Genomic DNA, 25,697 nt, shown 5'->3' on the forward strand with positions numbered 1-25,697 from the left:
CTTGTGGGATACTCAGGACAAGCCAAAGCACATAAACATAAAGGAGATGTTGGCAGAGATTCATGCCTTAAAAGTTATTTCCTACTTATAGACTCCAGGTCCTCCTCTTTTGGTACCTGAACAAACAAGGGGGTACAATATCATGCCGTCTTTGCTGGTTGGCAGTGATGGTCTGGAAGCTGGCTTTACAGTATTGTTTGACTCTTCAGGCCTCATATATTTCAGCAGAGAAAAACACAGAGTAAGCAGATCCTGGACAGACCCTCATGAGTGGAAGCTTCATGTAGAGATCTTCCAGGACTTGATCCAGATGTGGGGGACACCTCAAGTAGATCTTTTCACTTCCTTTCAAAATAAATAACTTAAAAAATTATTTTATTGACATCCTTGCAGCTGTGCTTGGAAGGCAGATGCTGTATGATTCCCTTGGCTGGAAATGTTCCTGTATGCATTTTCACCCATTCCAATGATTCCCAAGGTACTTCTAAAGATTCAGAAAGAATTACAGTAGGTCATTGTGGTAACCTCCATTTTGGCCCAGGCAGATTTGGTTCTCCCTTTCATTGGAATTGGGTAAGAGCAACTGCCACAAGCTACCTCACAGACTAGATTTCCTTACATAGCATCAGGGGTGAATTGTACACCCCAACTTAGAGAAATTGCAACCTGCCTGGCTGATTCTGTTTTGATACCTTTTAGGCATTGTTACATAAGTATGTGCAACAGATGAGCTGTGCCTAGCCAGTAACATAGGTCGTATAAAGGTTTTGCCTCCTCTGTTTTGAAATATTTGTATGAGCCACTTAGAGATGGTTTGTCATACACTTCTATCAAAGTGCAACTTGTGGCCATCTCATGCTGTCTGCCCATAGATGGGTCTCTTTTTGTAATCAGTTTATGAAAGGAGTATTACACGTGAGACCTCCTCAATAGCAAACTCTTCCTCCCTATATGAACTTTGTACTTGAAAATTTTACATTATGTCCAGCTGAACCTGCCTCTCAGGCTGATTTACAGTTCATTACTTGAAAGACTATTTTTCTTATTTCTCTGACATCTGCAAGGCATGTCTCTGAGCTGCAAGTGGTCCATCCCTATCTGATTTTTCACAAAGACAGGGTTGGGATAAGCACTAATCCATTATTCATGCCTAAACTTTTTTTCTGAATTCACCTTGAATAAAGCCATCAATCTACCATTGTTGTATCCTGACCCAGAAAACAAGGGAGAAAAGATTCTACATCCCTCAGATGTGCACAGGCAGCTCATGTACCACCTTGACAGAACAAAGCCCTTTAGGAATGCTGAACTGCTGTTTATAGTCTATATTGGGGTTAAGAAAGATCAGCCTATCTTTAAGCAAACTATTGCATGATGGGTGTCCTCTGCTTTTGTTTTTTGTTAATCCCACCATGGTGAATCTCTTACTGGTAAGGTTAAGGCTCACACAACCAGGGCCTTATCCTCTTTGTTGGCATATTGGAAAGGTGTGGACTCTAGAAGCATTCTAGAGGTAGTATTCTGGGCCTTTCTTCATACTTTCACTAAACACTACAAACTAGATTCCTTTTCAAGGTCCAGTGCAGACTTTGCTAGGACCATTCTCCAGGGGCTCCTGAATCTTTATTCTTCCATCTCCCACATAGGGTAAACATTGGGAATCTACCCAAAGTGATACTGAAGCAGTGAAAATGATGAACACAGTACAGTTGCATACCTGTAACATTAGTTCAAATGCCTCACTGCATCACTGGCAGCAGCCACTGCCATCCTCCACACTGTACATCACTGAGGAGGGTTTCAACCTCTTTGATTTGGTTGTTGTTGAAATTGGTTCAATCTGGTATTGTGATTAGCTACAGATTTACTCTTGGTATATGATTCTGGCTTCAGGTACATTCTTTTTCTTTGTGGAAATCAAAATGCCTGAATACTCACTTCCTGTGACACTTAAAGGCTTCCCTCTCAGGATATGGTCAGTCAATCACCTGTCACAGGAAGAGAGAGGGAGGGGTGTCCTGAGATTTTGAAAGTTGGTCAGTACTACTGGGACACACACTCTCTCTCTCTCTCGATGTCTCACCTTACACTGCTTATACTCGATTACATTTCTCCAAGTGTTTTGTGTTTCTAATACTATGACAGCAGTGGGCCCCATTCCTAGTCAAAGCATGATTAAAGTTCATGAAATTAGTATTGTTATAATCTTTGAAGTTAGCCAGACATGCACTTTGCAGGACCTGCAGCGTGCCCAGAACTGACTCCTGCAATTCATATGGAGTTACATGTATCGGTAACATATCTAAGTATGATTTTAAATTCTTTTTTATAAGACCTTTTGCTGCTACTACTATTAGAACTGTTTGGGTAGCCTTCTTCCACACTGACCTTGTTTCTGCCTGTAAATCTTGGCTTTTCACGATTTTGTGTCTCTCTGTATGTAAGACACTGTAGTCACTGGGTGTAGCAATTTCAATGATCAATACTACTTTTGTCTTCTTTTCGTGAATTACTACATCTGGCTTTCTTGCAGCTATTTTTTTAAATGTAGCTTCACCTGTTGGCTATTTCAGTTTGTCTGTCTCTGTATCCTTCCTTATCTTCCTTTGCTTAAAGGGAGTTGTGCATATTAAAGTACCAAGAACTAAGGTGGCCCCAACTTGGAATTTGAATTTAATTTTGGAAGAGTTAGCTCAACCTCCTTTTGAACGTGTTGTCAGCTCTTCTAAAATTTCAAATCTGGTAGACTGCCTTGCTGGTAGCTTTAACTTCTGCTAAACAGGTATCTACATTACAGGCCAGATTTTATGTCAATATAGGTAGTGATGGTTTGAAACCCTTGCCAAGTAAACAAGAAACAGAATAAGTCAGTTCATGATAGCTATTAGATTCACTGCTTGTAATAAAGAAGACTAGCTGTGATAGTATAATTTAAACCCATTTTCTTAGTTGCTTATCTGTGCATAGTTATAGATATTAAAAGAATATAATAAACTGTTTCTAATTATATCCTTTTTTTCTAACTTAGATATAAATGAGTGTGCACAAAACCCATTGCTTTGTGCATTCCGTTGTGTCAACACTTTTGGGTCATACGAATGTAAGTGTCCTGCTGGATATGTTCTTCGAGAGGACAAAAGAATGTGCCGAGGTAAATAATAAAACTTAACATTCTTCAAAAAGCTTAATTTTATTTTTGAGTGAGACTACTGTTGAAAAAAATTATCATTGTTGTTGCAGCATTCCACCATTATTATGATGACAGTTATCTAAATGTTATTTATTCAAAGACCATTAATAAGCTGTTTAGTATTGTAACACAGAAAATATATTAGAAGAGATACTTATTAAAGATTGTATGTATAAAAGTAAACTGTGGGATTCGTAAATGTCTTTTATCAGTGTGAATGGTTTACTCTAGTGAGAGGATGCTTTGTAAACTAGAGACTTCAGTGGAAAAAACACTTAAAATGAGGGTACATTTTCCTTCATCTTACCTAATAGATGCTTATTTTAAATATGAAAGGCAAATTAAGTATCAAAACATTGCATCTTGATAAATAATCACGTGAGACATTTACTGGACCAGGTGTGGCTAGTTAGAAATGTTTCTGTGATAGCCAGTCTATTTAAAAAACACCCATACTTTCTAAATTAAAGAAATTATTTGGAGTAGAATATTTTGGTGAACAGTGACTAGCACTTTTTTTATTCTTGGTGATGTTCACCGTTCTGCTGTATTGATAGTTTATGGTAAGAGTCATGGGAAAAGAGTGTATCTGTACTATGCCTACATCTGACACAGTGATAAATGGGCTTGTACCTGATGGCATACTTGGAAAAAATGCAGTATTAAGAATACTGTGCTATTTCATGCGCTATTTTAATTGTGGTTTGTATGACAAGTATTACAATAGCTTCTGGGGATGAAGAAGTGTGTCCCAGGATTTATTTTCCCATTACTAATATCAACAGAGCTGTTGGCCTAATAGGAGCATCCTGCTTACAGGAGAAGAGGGACTTCTAAGGGGTTATTCTGTTTAATAGAGCCAAATGAAAAATCCACTGCATGTTTATCCCTTGGGCATTGTGAGACTATACAATGTGAAGAAAATGAGGTTCACAGTAAAAAAAAAAAAACTTGGCTGTCTGCATAGTGAATGTCTTGATTTTTCTTTTTTTTTTCAATAAACATCTTCATTAAATTATCACGTATGAAATTAGCAGTCTTATATTTATATAAATGAAAAACAAACAAAATTGACTCCACTTTAGTTGCAAAATTATACATCACAGACACCACTGAAACAGCTGTAGTTGCAAACATTATACATCACTTATAATCTATCCAGTCGTTGTCAGTTAAGCATTATATGTCTCATTCAAATCCTGCCTCTTAAACCTCATTCCTTCTCTGTATATATTGTTCCCACAATTCCCATTTTTCCTATGCAGTTTGCTCCTTTCCTTTTCTAAAGACCCCAGTTCCATTTGTTTTATCTCTGTTACGATATTCACTACTTCTAGTAAAGTTAGTCTAGACTTTGATTTCCGTTTTCTACTAATTGCTTTTTTGGCAGCCACCATAATTAGACTCAGCAAGGCTTTACTACGTCTAGGCAATTCTGATTCTGTATCATAGTTTATGTCTTGATTTTTCTTAGCATAGAGAGTGGCAGGACATGTAGGATACAGGTGGAGGGTTCAGAAACATGCTGAAGTAGAATTATCCTCCTATAGCCCCATGTTGCAGTTATTCAGACATTTGTTTGGAAATTTTAACTAGTGTCTGTGTTCTGTCACTGTCTTTCCTTGTCAAAACTGTGTATCTTCATTAAAGCTGTGTGCACTAGCTTTACAGTACAGACTAATATAATAAGATACTACACATGTACGAACAGTGAAACTCTTTTATGGGGCTCCTCCTTAAAAGTACAAAACTAAATTTAAGTCTTCATAATTTCAAAACTCAGCTTTTTAAAGTGTCTTTTTTTGCCTTTACCTTCTGGTGCAGTGATAATAGAGGCAAGATACATGTAAAACCAGTGGGTATGAGAGTGAAGCTTCCACAAAGGGGGCAGAGAAGTGCAATGCCTTGCAAAAAAGAAGAAAAAAAAAGATGACTTTTCAGTTTACAAGGGCTTACAATTTTAGTTCTTGCAGTTTCTGCTGGATATCAAATAACTGGATCTTTCTGTTTTATACCAGAAAACAAGAACCATTTCTGGTGTACTTAACTTTTCCTCTTAGGTCACACATATGATTACCCATATTCTGTCTTGAACCCAGGTCATCAACTTCACAGACATGCCTTGTGTCTGCATCAACAGGATGATCTTTTTTTTTTAATTTGGTTTCATGTTTTTACTCTTTTTTTATTATAGAATATTGATGTAGTTTAATTTAAATTAATGTTTCATTTACTTGTTTGTGAATAAAAAACAATCATCTATAATTTAAAATTCAGGCTTCTAATATTCCTATTTTCCTTTCATGAACAGTCACATCTTTATTTTAAAATATCCACGTCTCTGAAAGTTGGGTTATAATATCCTCAATTAGAAACTGCAATATATTCTATAATGCATGGTGGAAAATACATTGCTGTGTAAACAGAAATTTAATCTTGATTTGAACAAGAATCTTTTATCTTTACTAAGAAATTATTAGCAACATTTTCTAGATTTTGTCACAGTAGTTACAAGCTTTATACAATTTTCTGTAATACTGTTTTGTAATTTACTTATTCCTGTTCAGTAAATTATATGTAAAATTGACACTTATTTTAATGAATTATATCTTTGTATACAAATGGTTTCAGATCAAGATGAATGTGAAGAAGGAATCCATGACTGTGAATCTAAAGGAATGACCTGCAAGAACCTTATTGGAACATTCATGTGTATCTGTCCTCTTGGATATCAGCGCAGTGCAGATGGTGAAAGCTGTGTAGGTAAGTGAAGCATGGCAGAAAGCTTAAAGTTAAAACAAAATTAATGTCCTTGCTGAGTAAAGCAACCTTAGTTATAATACCTTATGTTTTAAATGAAAAAGACAGACACAGATGTCAACTCAAAAGCATGCAGATCTGTTTAAGGGATTTGCAATAGCCGATTAAAAATGCTACAACAGCTTGCACCATGAATGATATTACAGCTGCTTATACATACTGCTAATCATGACATATCCTTCCAATGTTATGTGTTTCAGCTACTTTTAAATACTGCTAACCATGACATATTATTCCATTGTTATACAGACCTTTGTATCTCCCTGTATTCATGGTGATGGAGACCCTTATATGCTACTCTGCTGTTTTCTCTGAGAAACTGTATAACCTTCAGTGGGCTAAAGCTGAACCCAGAGAAGGCTGAGGTCTAGTAGCACACCCATCTTGCGCAGGAGTGGATACATTTATTCCGTCATTGATCTTTAACTTAGTCAGAATCTTGGAGCTTTAGAATGAGTAAAGGACTTCAGAACGTCTGTTGACCTCATTGGTAATGTTTATCAAGTTTTAAGAACATCTTCAAGTCAATAATTCTTCACAAATGTGCTATCTGGTCTGTTCTTCAGACCTTGCTGTACTGAGCATTGATTTGACATCTTGCTTTGACTACTACATCTCTGTCTGCTCAAAGGTTTATGGGAATTTGCTCCTTAGATTGCCTTGAGTGTAAATATTGTCAGCATGTTCTATTGCTGGAGTAAATTTGAGTTATCATATCTGCAGAATTTTTCAGTTCTTTGGACACTGGCATTCAGAATCTGCCTCCTTCATATGTATTGTAGAATGAGCAGTGCAAATTATAAGTATTTAACAGAATTTTTCCATTGCTGCATTCATGGAAATCATTGTCGTATTCCGGCAGTAGGCTGTTGAATATTAACAATGGTCATGTGAGACAGGGGTGTTTTGCTTATGTAGTATTCATCATGTCGATCTCCCTACAAGAACAATAATGACTGATGATATTCTCTCAGGTTTATAAGGATACATTTAAAACCTTCCTCTATTGGACAGTGAGAGACCATCAGCCCCAAATTGCATGTCAGGGCTTAAGTACTTTGTATAGGGCACCCTTATTTTCATTACTGCACAAATTGTTTGGACTACCAAACAAGCTGTATCTTAGAAGGGATGTAAATCTTCTAGTATAGCTGTTTCTACTAGCAAGTAACATTAAATTAGCTCGGAAATCAGTCAAAATTCTGACTTTCACATTATTCAAACTAAATGAAGCTAAATGTTTATTAGTAACATCCAAAAAGTTAGTGAACTGTTGGACAGTAGTTTGCCATTCAGACTGATGATGGTTATTGCCTGGAAATTAAGGATCCCATTAAGTATTTGGAGGTTCTTGTTTATAAAATCTTTCAGTATGAGTAGCATGCCAGTGCTTTACCACGCCTGAAAGTTAAAGTTGAAAGTGCCATGTGCTTTCTAAGATGCTGTTTGGCTGAGCATTTTCAGCATCCTACCCTCTGTGTTAACCTTCAAGGTGGCTTTCCAGGTATGGCTGGTGCTGCAAGATTAAGGGGGGGTCTACTCTGCAAGTTTAGATGGCAGGAATTTAGTAGCAAGATTAGAGTGCTTAGCTTATACTGGTATGTATGCTCTTGTTCAGATCTTATAATTTCCTGAAGTGGGACACTCCCACAAGAAGCAAGCAGTAGAGGTCCAAAAATTGTAGTCTACTTGAGTTTATGAAAAATTTAGTGAGGATTTGGATACTTCCTTTTTCTGATGTGGAATTAAGTCCCTCCCTCTCTAAACCCATGTGGAAAAATCTACTAACAAATGTCGAGATTTCAGATGGGAACATTTTTGGAATGCCAAGTTTTGTAATCCTGGTATTGCCTAGTATTATCTTTCTTTCAGTCAAGCTGTACCTTCACTTTTGATAGTCCAACCTTTTAATCACTGTTTAAGTCTGCTTGTTTGGGTAGAGTTGCAGATGTGGCCATAGTAATTGTTTGTCATAGTCTTTTGTAATAGCGCTCAAGAAAACTACACTTGGTATTTCCATTTAGCTAAGTTTTCCAAATCATTGCTTTTCTGTTCTATTAACTCAAACATAATATGATCTTATGTGCTGAATGTTTGTTGTTCTATATATTGTTTGTTTGCTCAGATTTTTTAATTATGTCTGCTTCCATGTGCACAGATGTCTTACTATCTGTAAGTGTAAATGCCATTGTAATAATGCGTATTCCTTGTAGTATAATGTTGAAAATTAATAGAATATTGCTTATAGCTTCATCCTCTGCACTAATGTATGCTGCCTGTTCTTACTTATATATTACTTTGACGTTACTAACCGATAGCTTATGCTTCATGTAGAAGTTAGTACATTGGAATGAAACCTTTTTGGTTTATCCACACATTGATCATCCTACCCTCATTTCTTCTGCATTGACCCATTCGTTCCTCTGTCATGACTACCCATGGCTTGGTGTATGTAGACAAAAAAGCAAGTAATGGTGCTCATCATCTCTGGCAGCTTAGACTTTTTTTCTGTATGCACCCATCCTCAACTTCTGCTGCCTGACTAGCATGGTACAGTACCCCACCACACACTACTATAAGCCTGGCAGAAATGCAAATTTCATTGCACCCACATCTTTGCTGAACTCTGTGTACTTCTTGACTTGGTTCATGCTTTCTTGGTCCATATATGTGGAGTCACACTTTGATACCTTCCCACAGATAACATTTCTGAGGCAGAACCAAGCCAGTTGTCTTTCCTAGATGGTGAACTCTTTGCCATTCTCTGCCATCCTCTCTTAATAGCTGCTGCAGCTACCAGACTTACACTCAAACCCACAATAGCAGAGATGCAGTCATGGTTTTAATGCTTTGTGCCATTGAGCTGACTTGCTATAACGGAGATTTAATTCCATGGCCTCCAGTGAAATAGAGCTTTGCAGTTTTCTATAACTAATCCATCCAGTAAATTTTAGTTGAACAACTAATCTAGCCAGTCAGCCATCCATTACCTGATAACCCTCTATGTCCATTATATTGATCACTTCTGAAGTAGCCTTCACAATTTGAGTTATGTCCTGCCAAGGATATAACAGCTCGCCAGCTTCCAAAGCTTTAGGTAATCTTACACCCACCCAAACTGTCAAGCAGCTCGAGCTGAGCTGACTAAAAGGCAAGATCTGATGTTGTCAGTCTTCACTTAATCCTTGACTTGGGTTTGGTTCCATATCTTGGAACTGACTCAGCCGTTACTCCAGCTCGCTACTTCCAAAAACTCTCAAGCTTAGCTCTACAAGGAATGCTCCTCTCAAGATTATGCCAGATCTCGTTTGCCACTTTAAGTGCCAAACACGTTTCTCTCCTGTTAGCTCTTGAGCTAGGCAGTTCTTAGTACTGTAATTGTTGTTTGCCTTTTTCAAATTCTTTACTGAGCAGTTGTTTCTCTAAAATGTTATTCTCTACCCAGCTTCTCTTTCCGTAACTTTATTGGTGTGTTTCTTCTACTTGCTGTAGTTGGTAGTTCTCCCTCCTTTTGCTTACCTTTACTTTATCTTCTGTACCGTTGTTGGTACCGCTTTCCCTCTATCTTATTACCTCTATGGTTAATCTTTCATACCATTGTTGGAAAGTTTTTCCTTTCAAAAAAAGCTTACTCCAGATTTTCAGACATCCCTTTCTCTTGTCTGTGTGTGTGTGTGTGTGTGTGTGTGTGTGTGTGTGTGTGTGTGTGTGTGTGTGTGTGTGTGTGTGTGTGTGAGTGGTCTTTTTTGACATGTCTGAAAAGACTAAAGGCACTTCTGGCTTCAAGCGATGCTAGAAATGTGATCGTAAACTTCCAGACTCAGGCAGACATCCCTTGTGTGTCTACTGCTTGGGCCCAGTGCACCTTCAAGAAGACCGTGCCATCTGTCATGACTTTAGTCACCAGGCCTTCATACAGAGTAAAAATAAACTCATCTTGAAAAGCCTGATAAAATCTAGCTTTGATGAGGCCATATCTGTGACGTATAAGACTGATGATAACTCCCCTTCTTCTTCCTCTTCCTCCATATGTGAAGGTTCTAAGAAGAGGAGCCACTTGGTTCCAACACTCTTGTGGAAATCGCCTATTAAAAAGACTAAGTCCTCCCTGGTTCCCACAGATTCAGTGGAACCGAATGGAAAGTTATTACCATCATCGGTGCCATCAGTGCCGATCTCTGCACTGACAATTCCGGCACCCAGTACAATCTCGGATCAGACTTTTTCTCCCTTCTCCAGTCCACCGATCTCAGAACCAAAGGAGTTTTCTTTTAAAGATTTACCCAGCACAAGGTATTCTCTGAAAATTGACCCCTTTGTAGACTGACTGCCAAGCCCATTCTTGGATAGACCTCGGTCCCCATCAGTCTGTTTGGTCAATTCCACCAAGAGGCTCACAGAGTCTGATGTTTTGATGCTAGTGGACCAGCTCCTCATGGCAAGAGGATTAGCGACTTCTTCATTTCCTAGCAGTTCTGGCTCTGGAACTTTACAAGTCTCTTAACCCAGTTCTCATTCCTCCTCTGACTCCAACTGAGTATTTGGAGTTCCCTGTTGTGACAGTTCCCATGTCGACTATATTGCCACTGGTGAGATCCTTGTCTATGGTGCCTATCGCTATCCTGAGCTATTTGGTTCTGTCAGAGCCGGAGACCTCTCAGGGTCTGAGCTTCATTGTTGGTTCCGGGGAAGGTGGATTGACACTAATCTTATTGGAGCCATCCATACTTCTCAGGGTTTTGACACATGTAAGTTCGACTCCTTCTTCGTGCTCAGGGGTAGCTACCTCAGTGCGGGATGAGACCACAGTTTTGAAAGAGTCTATTTTGATTCTGGTCTTCCATTCCTCTATGGGGGGCCTGCTTTCCGGGCCATGGAGAGGGCCTTGTCCACTACGGGCTCACAGTTGATTCCTGTCTCATCGTAACAGCATCCCGGTTCTTCCTCTCACCCAGAGTTACCACCAGCTTCTGACCTGGGAACAGCAGGCATAGAAACCTCAGGATTCAACCATGGTGGTTATGTCCTCTTCAGACACCTCCCAAGCCAGTCCCAATGAGGAGGTGCCCTGGAAGAGAAAGTGCAAGAGAAAGCACTTGGGCTCCCTTGAAAAGTGTTACATAGAAAATACTGACTTTGATGAAGTGGAAGGTTCCTCAAGGTCACCCCCAGAAGATGTCTTGTTTGGTGACATTCTAGAAATCCTTAAACAAGGGGTGGCTGGACTTTCAAACAACCTTCCTCAGAGACGTCAGTATACCTAGAGGCTTTCCTTGCGTGACCATCTACTGCTTGGATCTCTCTGCCCACTAATGTTCTAATTAAGTTAATTGCGCAGCGGGCTTTAAGATTCCTGATTCAATTGAACCAATCTATAAGAGACCAGACTGTATTTTGTCAGCTTCTGCGGATCAACAACATTGGGCTAAAGGAGTGCCAGTAGATGCCATGTTGATTGCGGTAGCCTCCAAAAAGGAACTTGCTGATGAAAGGCCTACTAACCATCCTCCTAATAAGGAGTCTAGGATGATAGATTTATTTGGGAAGTGCATATACACTTCATCAACCTTTGTGCTTAATTCCTTGAACTTCATGGAACATTTCACCAGGCTTCAATGAAATCTAATAAAGCAGCTATCAGACACTCTGACAGGAACCGGCGCTGAGGGGTTCAGGCTAAAGTAGCTTCCCAGCTGGCAACCATTTATTCAATATGTACTTTGTCCATGAGGCTCATTTTTCCACAGTTGAAGGGCCAACTAGGGCAGCGCATTCTGGTGTTGCCACGAGGAGACACAGCTGGATGCGATTATGTGAGTTTGTAGAGCCATTTAAGTCTTCTTTCGTCAATTCTCCCTTTGATGGAACATCCCTTTTTGGCTCCAAAGTTAAAAAGACCCTTGCCAGATGTGAGAAGGATGGAAAGACACTTTCTGCCATGGGAGTATGCTTTTGCACTCCTTGATGGCCCCACTCCAGGAACCAGAGGGGTGGCAAGCTGTGATTCAAAAAGTCCCAAAGTCCTTTCCAAGACTCATGTGGTAACAACTCCCCCCAGGCAGAGGGGGAGTTATAATGGAAAACACCATGCTAGAGGCAGAGGTGGCCTGTAAAATCAGGGGTCCAGGGATTTGTTCCCTGGTAACTCCTATCAGCGCTCCTTAATGGAGGCTCGATTGCTGTCCTCTGCAGGCAGTCAGGAGGAAAACTTTCCCTGCACCAACCTGCCTGGCTAACTATAACAGTGGACAATTGTGTGCTGAGGATTATAACTAGAGGTTACAATATTCCTTTTTTGAAACAACCCAAGCAACCAAAGAGAATCCCAGACATTCCACCCAGTCACAGTGATGCCGCAGTTCTAGAAATTCAAAAACTGCTCAACAAAAGAGACACCCAAGCAGTCCCACCAGACCAGATTGGATCTGGGGTTTACTCAAGATTCTTTTTAGTGTAAAAAACAGGGGTCTTGAAACCAATTTTGGATCTCAGTATCTTGAACAAGTCAGTTCAATAAAACCAAATTCCAGATCTTCTTGGTTCAGTATATCCACCCGTTCTTAGGGAAAGATGATTGGATGTGCTCAGTAAATCTTCAGGATGTGTATTATCACATAAAAATAGACAAGCACTCCAGAAGATTTCTGTGCTTTTTGCTGGGAACCAGTCATTATCAGTTCAGAGCCATACCCTTTGGTCTCACCACATCCCCCAGGGTGTTCACCAAATGCATGGCTTTTTGCTGGGAACCAGTCATTATCAGTTCAGAGCCATACCCTTTGGTCTCACCACATCCCCCAGGGTGTTCACCAAATGCATGGCACTGGTCACAGCTCACTCCAGACTGAAAGGATTCCTTGTGTTTCCATTCCTAGATGACTGGCTCATTACAGCAACCACCAGGCATCTACTGCTCCAGGCATGAAACTATGTTCTTCAAAGTTGCTCTTCACTAGGGATCACTGTGAACTACGAAAAATTGCATCTAGAGTCAACACATCATTTAGAGTTCAAAGGGGCAGCATTAGACACAAACACCCGTATCACATTTCTTCCCCAAGAAAGACTTCAAAGAATAAAGTCACAAGTCAGCAGATTATTCACAACAGAGCAGTGACTGCAAGACTGGTGTTACAGACTCTAGGATCTATGGTGGCCTCCATCACTTTAGTTCCTCTTGCAAGGTTTCTCATGAGAATTCTGCAATGGCTGTTGGCATTACGATGGTCATTACTAAGCCAACCAATGTCCCAACAAGTACTGATCACCAGTTTATGCAAAAAGGACCTGAGTTGGTGGCTCCATTCCAATGAATGTTTATCTAGCCTTCCTTTTGTCCCTCCTTGACCCCAAGCCATTGTGACCATGGACGCATCCCAGTTTGGGGGGGGGGGGCATTATCTGGGAACCTGGTCCCAGTTAGTGGCAAATTTGCACATCAATGTTCTAGAGATGAGGGCAGTACTCCTGGCATTGCAAGCATTCCAAGAAACCCTCCCCTTGGAAATGATTGCGATCCATACAGACAACATATCAGTGGTTTGCTACATCAGCAAAGAAGGAGGGACCAGATCTTACCCTCTTGTTGAGAGGCACTCAGAGTATGGCAATGAACAATTTCATCCAGCTGCTTTCTAATCGCAGTGCATATACCGGGGAACTAAAACGTGAATGCGGACAAATTGAGAAGGAGCATCCTGATGCTTCACAAGTGATGTCTCAACCCTGTCATGGTAGAAAGGATATTCCTTCGGTGGGGCCAGTCCTGTTGCAATCTCTATGGATCCCCCTGAACAATAAGTGCAGCAGCTACATTGCCCTGATCCCCTTGCAGTGGAGTCACCAAGGGATGCTGTCCTTCACGATTGACCCCCCGTCTACTGTTTGCCATTCCCCCAATTCCTCTCATTTCCCAGTTTCTGAAGAAAGCCAGCCGGTCAAAGAACAGGATAATTCTCATTGCTCCATTTTGGCCTTGACAGATATGGTTTCCCTTTCTATGGCCTCATTTAATTCAGAAACCTTGGACACTGGACCAAGCTCCAGACCTATTATCCCATCCAGAGGGACTCATTCATCCGAATCTTCAAAATCTCAAGCTCACTGGTTGGCTTCTCCAGTTCCAGTGATTGCCAGGCATACTAGCCATACTGCCCCTGTTCAACAAATTGTTCTAGCTTTCCACAAACCTTTGACTAGATGATTATACAGCAGCAAGTGGCTAAATGTTTCAAAATGGGCTTCAGACAGTAATCTTGACCCATATTCTCTACCAGTTCATAATGTCTTGGAATTTTTAGCATCACTTTTCAATGCAGGGGAGTCCTCCTCTGCTATACACATTCATCTAGCTGCAATTTCAAATTTTCTTAATGGTCTAAATGATACAGCTCTAAAGTCACACAAAGTTTGTAAAGCCTTTCTGAAAGGAACCTTATTGCTGAGACCACCATACAAGGATCTGTCTACACCTTGGGACTTGAATCTGGTGCTACAGTCTTTAATTAATCCCCCATTTGAATCATCTGCAAATTGCAATTTGAAGTATTTATCCTGGAAAACCTCATTTTTGGTTGCAATTACTTATGCTAGGAGAATATCTGAGTTACAAGCCTTATCTTGCAAGCCTCCTTACCTAATCTTTCATAAGGACAGGATGTCTTTGTGAACAAATCCATCATTTTTACCAAAAGTAGTATCTGACACTAATATCAATCCGACTATACAACTTCCTGCATTTTTCCCCAAATTTTCAGACAAAGGTGAATATTGTCTGCATTTGCTAGATGTTCACAGACAATTACATTTTTACCTGCACAGAACAAAGGAATTCAGAAAATCTGATCAGCTGTTTGTTTCATTCTCTTCTGCTACTCTGGACAAACCAGTTTCTAAGGTTACTCTAGCCATATGGCTCAAGGACTGCATAACCTTCATTTATAACAAAAGGAAAATGCAACTGCCAGGACCTGTAAAGGCAAGTTCTACAAGAAGAATAGCCACTTCCGCAGTCTTCCATGCCAGAGCTTCTATGTGCAGTGGCTACTTGGGTATCCCCACCTACCTTTATTACTCATTACAAGCTGAATCTGGTCTCTAGGGGATGGCATCTTTTTGTTCAATGGTGCTCAGGAATATTCTTCTGTGAGACCTCCCAAGATTTCGGTAGCTGGTGACTCTGTCCCACAGTCAAGGATTAAGTGAAGATTGACAACATCAGATGAAGAAGTTATGTCTTACCATAACATTCCATCTGTGTTGTCAATCTTCACTTATCCTTGACATCCCCACACTCCTTCCCTCTGCTTTTTGGGCTTCTTGGTGGAACAGATCTATCCTAACAGATTGGATTATTCCTTTATGAATACATAGTCTCTGATCTGTTATTTCTTGTCTGTCACTATCTTATGCAAACTCAATCTGAGGTAATCTTGAGTGGAGCATTCTGGGTAGAGCTAAGCTCGAGAGTTTTTGGAAGGCACGAGCTGGAGTAATGGCTGAGTCGGTTCCGAGATATGAAACCGAACCCACAGTCAAGGATAAGTGAAGTCTGACAACACAGATGGAACATTATGATAAGATATAACTTCTTTTTCGGCGCTAAGCCCTTCAGAGCTGTAATGCTGCCAAAAAGTATGCCCCTTTGAGGCTTCTGAGGATTGACAGTCGGCTTGTGGTTTTCTTTGCTGGGCAGATAAGTTCCCTTTGGGAAAAAAAATTCCCCTAATATCCAGGGTAACCTGAAGATTCAAAAGAAATACCCCGAGATTGTTGTGGTGACTCTTCTGGCACCAACAACTGTGTTTTTCCCTTCTTTTGAAAATGGATAGGGGCAACTACCATGAGCTTCCCCACAAGCTGGATCTGCTCACAGAAGACCAGGTAGGTTTGATACACCCCAACACCAATCATCTTTAGTTGACTACCTGGATGATAGAGTCTTAATTCCTTTTAGACACGTGTTTTCTGAAGAAGTGCAGCAGGTACTAATGGAGGGAAAAGCCTGATACTAGAAAATCGTACAATAGTAATGGAAAAGGTTTTCTAATTTGTGCCAGTAACATAACCAACACCCATTCAGGGCTAGTTGTTCTCTGGTTTGACAGTATTTGTGTGAGTTACTATACAATGGCCTTTCCTATTGCTCTTTCAAGGTTCATTTATTGGCTGTTTCAGTATTTTTGCCCATGGAGCCTTCTCTATCAATGCAGTCATCATTCTCTTTCGGCTTTTCCCGTTAGGGGTCGCCACAGCGGATCATCTCTTTCCATTTCTTCCTATCCTCTGCATCTTGCTCTGTCACACCAACTGCCTGCATGTCCTCTCTCACCACGTCCATAAACCTTACCTTAGGCCTTCCTCTATTCCTCTTACCTGGCAGCTCCATCCTTAGCATCTTTTTCCCACTATACCCATCATCCCTCCTCAGCACATGCCCAAACCAATGCAATCTCGTCTCTCTTGCTTTGTCTCCAAACTGTCCAACATGAGCTGACCCTCTAATATACTGATTCCTAATCCTATCCATCCTAGTCACACCGACTGCAAATCTTAACATCTTTAACTCTGCCACATCCAGCTCTGACTCCTGCCTTTTTGTCAATGCCACTGTCTCCAACCCATATAACATAGCTGGTCTCACTACCCTCTTGTAGACCTTCCCTTTCACTCTTACTGGTACCCGCCTGTCACAAATCACTCCTGACACTCTTCTCCACCCATTCCACCCTGCCTGTACTCTCTTCTTTACCTCTCTTCCACATTCACCATTACTCTGAACTGTTGATCCCAAGTACTTAAACTCGTCCACCTTTACCAACTCTACTCCCTGCATCCTCACCATTCCTCTACTCTCCCTCTCATTTACACACATATATTCTGTCTTAGCCCTGCTGACCCTCATTCCTCTGCTCTCTAGAGCATATCTCCACCTCTCCAGAGTCTCCTCAACCTGATTCCTACTCTCACTACAGATCACAATGTCATCTGCAAACATCATAGTCCACGGAGCCTCCTGTCTGATCTTATCTGTCAACCTGTCCATCACCACTGCAAATAAGAAAGGACTCAGAGCTGATCCTTGATGTAATCCCACCTCCACCTTAAATGGATCTGTCACTCCCACTGCAGTCCTCACCACTGTCACACTACCCTCGTACATATCCTGTACCACTCTTACATACTTCTCTTCCACTCCCGACTTCCTCATACAATACCACAACTCTTCTCTAGGCACCCTGTCATATGCTTTCTCCAAGTCTACAAAGACACAATGCAACTCCTTCTGACCTTCTCTGTATTTCTCCAACAACACTCTCAGAGCAAACATTGCATCTGTAGTGCTCTTTCCTGGCATGAAACCATACTGCTGATCACTAATCATCACCTCCTTTCTTAACCTTGCTTCCACTACTCTTTCCCATAACTTCAAGCTGTGACTAATCAGTTTTATCCTATGTAGTTACTGCAGCTCTGCACATCACCCTTATTCTTAAAGATAGGTACCAAAACACTTTTTCTCCACTCCTCAGGCATCCTCTGACTTTCCAAAATTTCATTAAACAATCTAGTTAGAAATTCCACTGCCATTTCTCCTAAGCACTCCATGCTTCCATTGGTATGTCATCTGGGCCAACAGCCTTTCCATTCTTCATCCTCTTCATAGCTGCCCTTACTTCCTCCTTGCTAATCTGTTTCACTTCCTGATTCACTATCCCCACATCATCCAACCTTCTCTCTCTTTCATTCTCTTTATTCATCAGCCTCTCAAAATACTCTTTCCATCTACTCAACACACTCTCCTCTCTTGTGAGTACCTTTCCCTCACTATCCTTTATCACCCTTACATGCTGCACATCTTTCCCAGCTCTGTCCTTCTGTCTAGCTAATTGGTACAGGTCCTTTTCTCCCTCTTTAGTGTCCAATCTCTCGTACAACTCTCCATATGCCCTATCCTTAGCTTTCGCCACCTCTCTCTTTGCCATGCCTCATCTCCTTATACTCATGTCTACTTTCTTCATCTCTTTGACAATCCCACTTCTTCTTCGCCAGCCTCTTCCTCTGTATACTCTCCTGTACTTCCTCATTCCACCACCAGGTCTCCTTGTCCTCCTTCCTCTGTCCAGATGTCACACCAAGCACCTTTCTAGCAGTCACCCTTACTAGTTCTGCTGTAGTTACCCAGCTATTCGGTAACTCTCCACTGCCTCCCAGTGCCTGTCTTAACTCTTCCCTAAACTCCACTTCACAATCACCCTTTTTTAACTTCCACCATTTAATCCTTGGCACAGCTTTCACACTCCTCCTCCTCTTCTTGATCACCAACGTCATTCTACATACCACCATTCTATGCTGCTTAACTACACTTTCCCCTGCCACCACTTTACAGTCTCCAATCTCCTTCAGACTGGCCCTCCTACATAGTATATAATCAACCTGTGAGCATCTTCCTCCACTCTTGTACATCACCCTATGCTCCACCCTCTTCTTAAAATACGTATTCACCACAGCCATGTCCATCCTTTTCGCAAAATCCACAATCATCTGACCTTCTGCATTCCTCTCCTTAACACCATACCTACCCATCACTTCCTCATCCCTCTGTTCACTTCACCAACATGCCCATTAAAGTCCGCTCCAATCACTAGTCTCTCACCCTTGGGTACACTCACCACAACTTCATCCAACTCACTCCAAAATTTCTCTTTCTCATCCATCGCACACCCAACTTGTGGAGCATATGCACTAACAACATTCATCATTACACCATCAATTTCGAGCTTCATAAACATCACTCGGTCAGACACTCTCTTCACGTCTAAAACACTCTTGGCATATTGTTCCTTTAGTATAACCCCTACCCCATTTCTCCTGCCATCCGCACCATGATAAAACAATTTGAACCTGTTTCCTAAACACCTGGCCTTACTTCCCTTCCATCTGGTCTCTTGCACACACAATATATCAACCTTCCTTCTCTCCATCATATCAGCTAGCTCTCTTCCTGTACCAGTCATACTGCCAACATTCAAAGTTCCTACCCTCACTGCTACACTCCTAACCTTCCTCCTATCTTCCTGCCTTCTGGCATGCCTTCGCCCTCCTCTTCTCCTTCGGCCAACAGTAGCCCAATTTCCGCCAGCACCCTGTTGGCTAACAGTACTGGTGGCGGTCATTGTTAACCCGGGCCTCGACCGATCCGGTATGCAATTATGAAAAGTTCTCCGCATCAGTAATTTTTGGCAGAAGTTTTACGCCGGATGCCCTTCCTGATGCAACCCTCCCCATTTATCCAATGCAGTCTGATGTCAAAATGTTCTGAAAAGGGGTTTTACGTAAGAGGCCTCTTAAAAAACTGGAGGTCCCTCCTTGGGTTCTTAATTTTGTGTTAGAGAACCTAACACTTGCTCCATTCGAACCAGCTAATCTGTCTGACTTGAGATTCTTAACATGGAAAACAGTTTTACTGATTGCTTGGATCTCTACAAGAAGAGTATCTGAGCTGCAAGCTTTTAAGGTGAATCAACCATATCTCATTTTCCACAAAGACAGGGTTTCTTTGAGAACTAATCCTTCTTTTATGCCTGAAGTGGTATCTAACTTTACTTTAAGCCAAACTATTCATCTACCTGTCTTCTTTCCTGAACCTAAAAACGAGGAGAAAGGATACTTCATACCTTGGATGTCCACAGACAACACAGGTAGTATATTGACAGAAGTAAATTTTTTGGATCTTTGGATCAATTGTTTATTTCTTGTTGAAGGCAAAAAGAAGGGACAATATGTGTCAAAACAGACTATTTCCAAGTGGTTGTCTAAGGCTATTAGCTATTGTTATACCCACTGTAACAAATTTATTCCAGGCAGGGTCAAGGCCCACTCTACTAGAGCCTTGGCTTTATCTATGGCTTTTTGGAAATGGTTGGATTCTAGAAATGTTCTAGAAGCTACTACTTGGTCCTGTCTGCATAGTTATACAGAGCACTATACTACTGATTCCTTCTGTAGGTCTAGATCATTCTTTGCTTGGACCATTCTCCAGGGGATCCAGGACCTTTCTTCTTCCACCACCCAAATATAGGTAGCTATGGTAGTCTACCCATATACCTAGTGCTACTGCAACAGTAATTAATACGAAGAACATAGTATAGTAGTGAAAGTTGAACTTACCATAATAGTAGATGTTTGAATGATCACTGCTGCAGTAGCTGCTCCCTCCCTTCATCCACCACCCTTGTTTGTTGGTGTGTTTTTTTTATGGCAGGGTGTGGGCATATATTTTTTGTTGCTCTTAGCATTGCTTTCAGAGTTCAGCCTCCCTGTCTCTGCTAGTAAGAAGGCTCTGAAGGGCTTCACTCAGCTTGAACTCCTTGAGGGTTTGGGTATGTGGAAGGTGCCCAGAAGCTTTGTAAGCCGTCCCGCTGTTATATCCCTGGCAGCATATAACTCATATAGCTAAGGGTACTTTAGCTGTGACCATTCAAACATCTGCTATTGTGGTAATTCAACTTAACAACGTATTTCTTTTTTATTATATATTTTTGTTTTCTTTCTCTTTTATTAAAAAATAATAACAATTGCTTGACTTGTTACCAATATGCTTTATTTTTATCTGCTTTAGTTGTTGTACGCTTAAATTGTAGTGTGTTCTCCCATAACCTGGCTGCTTTTAAAGACTGTTAAGATTGCTATATCCGTTAGCGTTAGGCTTGCTTTATTCAGTAATATGTGTTACATAGCAGCCTTTACCTGATTGCCTGCATAGTAAACTTAATCACTGCCTAGAACTGTATATTGTTTGAGGTACTTGGTTTTTGTTTAATAATAGCGTACAGTGCGCTCCATATTGTGATTTCTTTTGCCCACGCTAATAGGTCTTCCCTTCGCCTGCATCTGTTAACATCATTAATATCTAAAACTGCACATAGTGTAAGGTATTTGATTTGATTATAGTAGCGCATAGTGTGCTCCATAATGTAATTGATACGCACACGTGATCTCCGATCAGCGTTCTGCACATGGTCCTTCCTCAAACGGGCATTTATTTCTTTCTTTAGTATCACCTGTTATAGGCAGCCTATAATTTATACTACCAACATAATTTCTCTTAATACTTACCAGGAATGCATAATGTGTATGTTTTTACTCTTTCAATAGTTGTATTCTTGCCCACGCTAATTTTTCTATCGGCGTTGTGCACGTGGGCAATCCACTGTCAGGCAATAATAACCTATTTACATTACTATAACGCTTTCTACTCACATCTTTAGTCTTTATTTATAATTCGGTCTTTAACTACACTTTATTGTTAAAATATGTAAAAGGCTGTGTATATCTTATACTTTTATTGCTTTAGCAGAAAGGAACACAGCTGGCATTCTATTATTTTGGCGCCGTTTTCACAATTATCTGCCAGCGTTTAACCTATGGGACCTAACAATTTGTGCTATCCTTTACTAGAATCTGCCTGATGTTCTATCACTGTATATTTGCCACATAACGCTATTGTTTTTCATTAAGTTTGCATATAGTAAGATCACTATATAAATATTTTACCTGTGTTGCATACTATGTCTTTCCTGCTGGGTTTTGATATACTAATAATGTCTATTTAAAGGTTAGCCTGTGTTGTCTAGCTATTATATTGCTTCCCTCATGACCTGTTTCTCTCTCTCTCTCTATACATTGCAGCTCTGAGTTCCTAGTTCTAACCCTGACTGCCTGAAACTGCCCTGCCTTGATACACATGGTATCACTTTCAGTGTAAAGTAGTTCACCTACCAGCTCCCTGAGAGTACACCCTGGAACACTGAAACAGAAAGTATGTTTGCTAGAGTTAACTTAAGACTGTATCCATAATAATACTTAACTACTCTGCCAGGTTAGGTGAGTCTCTCGAGTGTGTGCAGCAGCCAATCCCCCTCCATAGCAGTCTGTCATATCCCCACTTCTAGCCTATCTCTCACTCTATTTTCCATTTTTTATCCTGCTAGTCCAAATCTATACTGGTTCCTCTCCTCCATCTCCTCATTCCCTTCAGCCTGGAAATACCTCAGCTGTGGCATACTCTGTAATTCAGGTCTCTGCCCACTAGGTGGCGCCTCTTTACTTGCTGTCTAACTTATATCCTCACTCTCTCCCTTTATATCTTACTAGCTACACCTTCTGTTCTTCACTATAGCTCTTCTCGTACTAGCACACCTTTACTAGATTCCTAGCTCTAGTTAAACCCTGTGTCTTAATAGTTTTACTGTGCCCTAAGGGTCTAATATCTTTATCCACCCCTCTAAGCATCCTATATCTCCCACTGTTAAGCCTCTCACCTCCCTGTTATACTTTCCACCTCTACACTCACCTCTCTTGTCTCTCTTTCTCACTGATTGTCTTCTTGGATTCAGGACTCCTTGTCTCTTCCCGCTCCGTTAAGCCCTGGCTCACTCCGCTCCCCTACCCTGCCCCCAATTCCCACCCACCCCTAGGGCCCCTACACTTATTCCTCCTACACCACACCCCCTTTAATACTGCACCAATACCACTGCTCACATCATTATCACATCACACCTCCTAACACAATAGTATTAGTCACACCCACCCCAATTAACTCTGTTTTTCACTTCCCACACTACATTCACCACTACACCAAGGTACCTATCACACCACACATTCTATTATCAACTATTTCAATCCAAAATGCCATCATCTCCTACCCACCTCCTAACTCAACTACTTCTCAGTCTTACACTACTTCCTCCTCTTTTTACTTTCTATCTCTTAACCTCTTACTTAACAACCACTCTACTCCTCTACCCACTTCCCCACAAAATATACTTCCACATTACCACTTACCATTACTCCAATCTCTTTAAATATTACATCCACACCCATCTACATACTTCCCAAATTTCACAGACTAGCACCCATTACATATAATAACTCCAATAATAAAAAAATACTTATCCATTCTTACAAACTACTTTACCATAAATACTTTACATACCTTCACTCCCTACTAGATGGAGACATTCACCCAAACCCTGGTCCTAATCATACCTCTACCACTGAAAAATATACTCCAATTAATAGTAGCTCTATAACCCCTTCCAAGCCAGCAAACTCTCTCCTCATAGCACATCTTAATATAGCATTAATAATAAAATCCCACACCTCCATGCCCTACTAGATGTCCACCATTTTGATATCCTATGCCTATCTGAAACTTGGCTTAAACCCACTATCAAAGATAATGAAGTTACCCTCCTGGTTATAATATCATAAGAAATGACCGTACTACCAAAAAGGGAGGAGGGTAGCAATCCTCTACAAAACCATACTCCAAATAAGCACCATTGACCTTAACCCATGCTTAGACAACAAAGCTGAATTACTTATCACTAAACTTCAAGTCAACCCTAATAAAGCTATAAATGTCATCTGCCTATACCTTCCACCAGGAAACAATATTAATACCCTTGAAAATATCCTGAACTGGCTTACTATCAACCTTCCTCAGGAAACTATAATTTTAGGTGACCTCAATATTGATTGGCAGTCCTGTAATAGTTCACACCCTTCTACCCACATTAACCTACATGGCTTTACTCAAATTATTAACTCCTCTACCAGAACTCACAAACCCAACAACAAAGAAACTATCCTGGACTGGATACTTACTAATAATCCTCTACATACCTACAAAGTAGGGACCCTCCCAGATGATCTAAGTGACCACTCCCTAACCTATTTTATTAGATTTAAAACCAATCTTACTCACCCCAACATTGCCAGAACTGTTCGCTCAAAAAAACAATTTAACCACGCTCTATTCCTTACGGAACTTAAACAATGTAATTGGTCACCACTGAAATATCTTCCACTTGATGAAGCTGTTGCATATTTTAATTCCACATTCTTATCCATCCTGAACCACCATGCCCCACTGCGTACTATTAGATGTAAAGCTAAACCCGCACCTTGGCTCTAACACTTCAAGGCATAAAATCCATCTGAGAAACAAAGCCTGGGTGAAATGGCGTTCTACCAAAACCCATTAGATCACTTAATTTTCAGACAACTAAGAAATGATACAAAAAGCCATAGTACTAGATAAAAAGAACTTTTACCTCCAAATACAGCAAACCCATCTTAATAAGCCTCAAATGTTCTGGAACAGCATTAACAAACTTCTCCATCCAGGACAATCAGTCACCCCCAACCCCCTAGGCTCCAACCCAGATAAGCCCATTCACACTGCCAACTCCTTTAACTCCTTCTTTACCAATGCCATCCAATCTCTTGCTAGCCATCTCACACCAGACACTGCAAACCTGCCTAATTCTTCTGTAAATCCTCCCCCTTCCTTTCTATTGCAACCAGTGTCTACTTCTACTATTTGCTCTCTTCTAATAAAACTTAAACCTTCCACCCCCTCAGCTGACCAACTCCCAGCAGAATACCTTCAAATAGGAGCCAAATCTATAGCCTACCCTATATCCATTCTTATCAACAGAACCATTAGTGAAGGACATGTCCCGACCATCTGGAAAATTTCTTATATTATTCCTCTACACAAAGGTAGGAACTCAAATGATTTCTCTAATTTTCGTCCCATAGCCTTGCTATCTCCCTGGCAAAAATTATGGAAAAATGTATTCAGAAACAACTTCTTAACCACCTTCTTCAAAATAAGCTACTGGCTAACTGTCAACATGGCTTCAGACCTTACCATAGTACCACCACTGCCCTGCTATCTTTACAGACTGTATTAACAATAATCGTAACAATGGCTTTCATTCCTCTGCAGTATTCGTTGATTTATCCAAAGCCTTCGACATGGTTCATCACCAGCTGCTCTTGCATATCATGCAATCTCTGTCCCTTGACCCATTAACCATCAATTGGTTCAAATCTTACCTTAATAACAGAAAACAAGCAGTTCTCTGGCACAATAATCTTTCTAATCTCCTTCCTATCTCCCTTGGTGTCCCTCAGGGCTCCATATTAGGACCGCTCCTATTTTCCATCTATATTAATGATCTTCACTCAGCTATTCCTTATTCTACCTGCATTCAGTACGCAGATGACTCCACTATTATCTGCTCAGCTACCTCTCAAATTGAACTGCAAACCATAACCCAGAATGCATTTAACACTGTGGAACAATGGTTTACAAACCGCTGTCTCCTCCTAAATCCTAAGAAAACAAAACTGCTACTCTTCTCCCCAACACGTAAGTCCACCCCCATAGAATTTACACTTACATCTAACAATGGCACTGTTATCCTCCAGACCCAACTACCAAGCTCCTAGGAATAACCATTGACAATCACCTCAACTTTGACACACATATTAATAGCACAATAAAACAGTCAACAAGAAACTTGGATCCCTCTATAGAATCAAACCCTTTCTTACTCCAACAGCCAGGACTGCTATAGCCAGAACTCATCTCATTTCTACTCTACTCTATGCCTCACCCATCTATACAAACCTTTCTAAAACCAACATACACAAGCTGACTGTATCCTATAATAATATTGCCAGATTTGCTGCTGCCTCTCCTTTCCGAACTCACCACTGTCTAAATCTTACACAACTCGATTGGTTAGAATTTTGCAGCATCTTCATTTTCACAGCTTACTATTGCCCATCAAAGAATGTATCAACCCTCTAATACTCCTATACTCTCAAG

The 25,697-nt window shown here is 40.7% G+C and overlaps 1 protein-coding gene across 3 annotated transcripts in view; it reads left to right on the forward strand.

The window, feature by feature from the left end:
• Positions 1-25,697, forward strand: part of FBN1 (fibrillin 1) — a 4,097,759-nt gene that overhangs the window by 3,447,740 nt on the left and 624,322 nt on the right. For all 3 annotated transcript variants that reach the window (XM_044077620.1, XM_044077621.1, XM_044077622.1), the window contains exons 55-56: positions 3,029-3,151; positions 5,822-5,953. In XM_044077620.1, the coding sequence (XP_043933555.1) occupies positions 3,029-3,151; positions 5,822-5,953 (255 nt within the window). The remainder of the gene's footprint in view (positions 1-3,028; positions 3,152-5,821; positions 5,954-25,697) is intronic.

Source organism: Protopterus annectens, chromosome 7.part0 (assembly GCF_019279795.1).
Source record: "Protopterus annectens isolate FY-2018-M chromosome 7.part0, PAN1.0, whole genome shotgun sequence".
Lineage (NCBI taxonomy): Eukaryota > Metazoa > Chordata > Ceratodontiformes > Protopteridae > Protopterus > Protopterus annectens.